The sequence below is a fragment of the Oratosquilla oratoria genome, chromosome 6, assembly GCF_046742065.1.
Source record: "Oratosquilla oratoria isolate Oo_2021 chromosome 6, ASM4674206v1, whole genome shotgun sequence".
NCBI classification, from domain to species: Eukaryota; Metazoa; Arthropoda; class Malacostraca; order Stomatopoda; family Squillidae; genus Oratosquilla; species Oratosquilla oratoria.
Window position 1 is genome coordinate 28,357,740 of NC_134782.1, and position 5,000 is coordinate 28,362,739.

General features: G+C 45.0%; 2 protein-coding genes across 2 annotated transcripts in view; both read right to left on the reverse strand.

The window, feature by feature from the left end:
• Positions 1-396: 396 nt before the first annotated feature.
• LOC143026150 (uncharacterized) overlaps positions 397-5,000 on the reverse strand; it is a 7,264-nt gene continuing 2,660 nt past the window's right edge. The window contains exon 2 of the mRNA XM_076186157.1: positions 397-1,848. Coding sequence (XP_076042272.1) covers positions 649-1,848 — 1,200 coding nt within the window. The 3' untranslated portion in view covers positions 397-648. The remainder of the gene's footprint in view (positions 1,849-5,000) is intronic.
• On the reverse strand, positions 2,111-3,399 carry LOC143025954 (uncharacterized). The gene has a single exon (XM_076185934.1). It carries the CDS (start codon positions 3,397-3,399, stop codon positions 2,212-2,214), a length of 1,188 nt encoding a protein of 395 aa, XP_076042049.1. The 3' UTR covers positions 2,111-2,211.

Genomic DNA, 5,000 nt, shown 5'->3' on the forward strand with positions numbered 1-5,000 from the left:
AGACACTCTTATGCCTTTACTTTTTTTAAGAATATACCCTGTGGGGCTATAGGGAAAAGGATGCCTAGTTCTAAACCCCGTCTCGTTTTTGTCGCCTCTTACGATTCAAGTGGGGAAGACTTGGTGGCGGTATTCTTCCCCTACCACATATAAGTACATATGCATACATGTTTTAGGTATGCATATATATGCGTAATAAGTACTTACTTATCTGTATTAATGCAACAATGAATTTCAACCTTTATATCTTAGTTGCTTAAGAAGGATTTTGTATAAGTTGCTCTACAAGACTGTTGTTCGATGAGTTTTATGAAAGATAAAAGTACTCTGATGCTTCTACTTCTATGAAATTTACCCTTAACCTACGGCAAGGTAATAAGTGAAAAAACAATACAATTTCTTTTGTAGTAAATAATTTTATTACTTAACATAAGGTCTCTTCTGAAGGTTACAATATAATGTGACATTTATCCTTGTAAAGAGGTGCTGTAGATTTTCGCAGCTTCCAAGGAACACCAATGGTACCATTGCTATTACACTAGTGAATGTCACAAGGCATAGCAAAAGTGTATCGTATCAACACCACAGCGAACTCCGTTCCCTGCATTCTAATGCAGAGGATAAATTAACATGTTAAATAAGGATTGTTTAACCGAGGGGGAAAGGAACAGCAGGTTCGTCGTAGTTATAGCCGGTCTTGCAACTTTCTTTGAGGGTCTGTGTTGCATAGACGGTGTTGTACCTTTTGTTGTATACCGTTGATGTGACGTAGTTTGTATTATACACTACATTGGTGCTGTACCTGGTACTGACTTGTCCAGGAAGAGTCTGTGTCTCGTAGGCTGTTCTGGTTGTCGTAACATGCTGGATCTGGGGCGGGAGATTGACGTAGGTGGGGACTACCTGTTCCCTGTATATGGTGGTGGGAACGACGTTGGTTTTGTACTGGGTACGCACCACCTGCTGGGGGATCACTTGCGTACGTGTGACGTACTGAGGCACGCGCTGGGTGTGGTAATAGGTGGACACCACTTGCTGGTCCTTGGTGCGAGTGACATATTGTGTCTGGACGTTGGTTTTGACGACCTCCGAGTAGACCGTTGAGTACACCCTCTGGACCACTGTGGATGTGACGTACTGGACCACTGGAGGTAGGTTTACGGTGGTGGTAACGTAGTTGGTCTTGTAGGCAGTCTGAGTAACATAGACGGTTTGAGGTGGGATGACCTGGGTGCTGTAGTAGGTGGAGTATGCCTTGCTGGTGACCACCTGGGTGATGGGACGAAGCTGAACGGTGCTGGTGACGACATTGGTCTTGTAGACGGTGCTGACTACTTGTTGGGGAACCACTTTAGTACTAACGACATTCCTGTAGATTGTTGTTGGGACCTTCTGGTATTGAGTTGTGTATTGTGTCTTGTACTGAACCTGAACTTGATCCTGGGTTTTGGTCACTGTGACGTAATTAACTGCAGGCGGGAGTGTGACGTACTGAGTTCTGGTGTTGTAGCGAGTTATGTACTGAGTCTGGCTGACGTACTGTACCTTAGGTACGTACTGGGTGCTTACTAACTGAGAGTAGTATGTCGAGGGGTACACTTGATTCTGGTACTGTGTCGTAGTCACGTACTGCACCTGGTTATTGTAGACAGTAGTAGGTACGACTACCTGACTATAAGCGGTTCTGGTGTGATACACGACAGAAGGGTAGCAGGGTTCGTTCGAAGGAGGCAGGTAGGAGTCCAGGGAAGATTGTACAAGCCCAAAAGGTGAGTCACGAATCGGCCTTTTGACGTTTCCACCGAGAGCCGATCCCAACAGGAATCCAAGCAGCAGAAGACACCTCATCTGCAAATATTTGGGCAAATAATGTAAATGAAACATAGTTGTAATGTAACTACGATAAAAAGAATATATACATATATTCTATTTGCCACGTGTAGTGAGAAAAGTACCCTTACCTCAACTAGGATGTCAAGTTGGACAAACAGAGCTTTAAGGTTAATCAATAGTTTGCACTAATAAATTTGTGTTTATTAAACACATTAAATTATGATATAATATTAAAGATATTCGATCACCCTAGAGATTTTAATTTGCTTTGCTTTGATATCAGATCATCAATACTCAGATGAACGTATCGAATAAAGATATGAAAGAAGGAAGTCTTCATCCTGTTGGAGAAAACGACACATACGTTGGTAATAATATTTAGAAATGGAAAGGAGTGGAAGGTGCATCGTAGTTATATCCAGACTTTGAGCAAGGCTCTGTCACTGTCTTGGTACGTGTGACCTGTACGTATTGATCCTTTGTCTGGTAGACCACCTTCTGCCTCTGCTGTGTCTGGTTGACATACTTTGTCACAACTCGGTTGGGACCTGGGACCTGAACAACAGAGGTGTAGTAAGCTTGATGTGTACTGTAAACAGGAGGTGGGGTGTTGTAGTTGGTCTGCAAAACGGTTTGGATCTGGGTGTAGGGCTGAAGACGAGTCGTGTAAAGGGTAGTGTAAGCAACATTGGTGGTGTATTGAGTCGTGACAACCTCCTGGGGAACGTATTGGGTAGTGTAACGGGTCTGGGTGACATGGTTCGTCCGGGTGACGACATTCTGTTTCGTGACGTAGCTGTTCTGGTATCGGGTGTTGACGACGACGGTGGGTATGACCTGCTGGCTCTGTTCGACCTTGGTGGAATAGACTGGGGGAGACGGGACCCTCTGAGTTTGCACTGACTGTTTATACACAGTGGTGTATTGAACACGAGTCTGGGGAGGAGACGGCTGCCTCTGGATGGATGTTTGGACAACTGTCTGGACTTGGGTCTGACGGACTGTCTGGGCGGGCAGAGTGATGACCTGTGTCTGCTGCACGTACTTTGTTTGGTACTTGACCACAGGGCTGTACTCGGTCTTGTATTGGGTGTTTGTAACCTCGACGGGCACCACCTGTGTCTGAACGTTGGTTCTCGTGACGTATTGAACTTGAGGAACGACGCGTGTGGTGGTGACGTAGGTTGTCTTGTAAACGGGTGGACTGGGAACGTTGTTGGTAACGACATGTTCAGCGTACTTGGTGTTGGTGACCTGAACGACGCTGGTTTGGTAGTTGACCTGGGTGTGGATACGGGTCGAGTAGACCGTGGTGGGTACAACCTGTGTCCTGATGTGCGTGGTTGTCACATATTTGGTGTTAACATTGTGGACAACGTACGTGCTTGGCACGTTCTGGTAAACGGTTGTGTACACTTGTGAGGTGACCGGGGGGCAAGGTGGCTCATTGACGGGAGGAAGGTAGCCGTTCTGGACAGGGGGCTCGTAATTATAGTTCTGGGCATCTCCCTCTCCCAGAACGAGGGCCGGTAGGAACAGGAGAACCAACGAGGCAGCGCGCACCATTCTGCAAAAGAGAAATCACACAGATTAGAGCAGCGGTGATTGGAACCTCCGTGTCCATCGCTCATCGGGGAATAAAGTCCAATCACGCGCCGCTCCCTCTGTGCAACTTCCCGTCTGCAGCATATGGACCGACCCGGATGGACTTTATGCCCAGATGAGCCAAAGCACGGTCTTCACGTCATTGTAGTCTCCCAGGCGTCCGAATTCCAACTCGTTTGATATAAAGTGACATGACATGATCATGATCATCAACAGTGATTTCATGAACGATAATTAGTATCTTTTCATCTACTGGCAAAATTTTCCAAATCTGAAACGATTTCATGTACACTCAAGTGACGCATACATTGGTCTATCCCTGAGTTATACTACACCACAATGCTACATTTACATTGGTGTATCTGTCGAAGTTTACATTTCATGTACGGTATTATTACAAATTCATGCTAAGTACTCTAAATATTGTGATAGTCAGGGGAGAATTCCACAAAGAGACTTCAAAGTGGCAATATCGAAGAGCTGCTTCTCGACCTAGTCTGCAAAATTGGTCTTGTGAAGACCTATGCTTTGCTCCCACAATATCATGTGACGAGATAGGAATCCCTATTTTCCAATTAAGCACGTGGATACGCCCACTCCTCACTTTTACTCTCAAGTCTGTGTAGTCAATTGGAGTCGGCCAATTGAGGGAAAGGAGGGAACCGTTAGAAGGGAAAAGGGGCTACTGAAGAATCAGTATTGAAGGTCTACATGATGCAAAGCTCTACAATTAATTATACGTCTTATGCTTAGATGTTTAAGGCATGCGGGTTCAAAACCATGTTTTTCAGAGGAGAAAGTAATACTCCAGTAAGTGCGGACTTGATTGATTTGTATGGTTGAAGTAGGAGCAGAAATAGAAAGGTCGTAATTTGTTCACATGATTACACATACACACACAAACACACATACACACACACACACACACACACACACACACACACACACACACACACACACACACACACACACACACACACACACACACACACACACACACACTTTCATTTCATTCAGTGAGAATTTTATATAAAAAATATACATGCGCATGTGTGGGTTCGTTTGCGTGTGTAAATGGATATACAGTATGTATACGTAATGTGTGTGTGTATGTTTGTGTGTGCGCGTGCTTGCGTGTTCATGTTTGTGTGTATGTGTGTGTAATTGTGCTTGTTTGTGTGTGTGTGTGTGTGTGTGTGTGTGTGTGTGTGTGTGTGTGTGTGTGTGTGTGTGTGTGTGTGTGTGTATGTTTATTTGCCTAGATGTACTTACCTAGTTGTATTTCCCTAGTGTCCTGTGTGTGTTTGCGGTGGCGTGTTTGTGTGCTTGTGTGTAGAATATGTTTCTGTATTTGTATGAAAATGGATATTACAGGAAAGAACGAAGATGAACAGAGACTCCTAGCGTTCACCCTCTACCCGTTCGTTACAATGACTCAGCCCATGAGCTTCAGTCTGACCAGCCGCCATTTCTACAGTGTTTAGTTGAACTGACGTCATTTGATTCGCTTCAGTTGTCATCGCCGGACCCGAGGGTTACCTGCCTCTGCAGACGTGATGGTG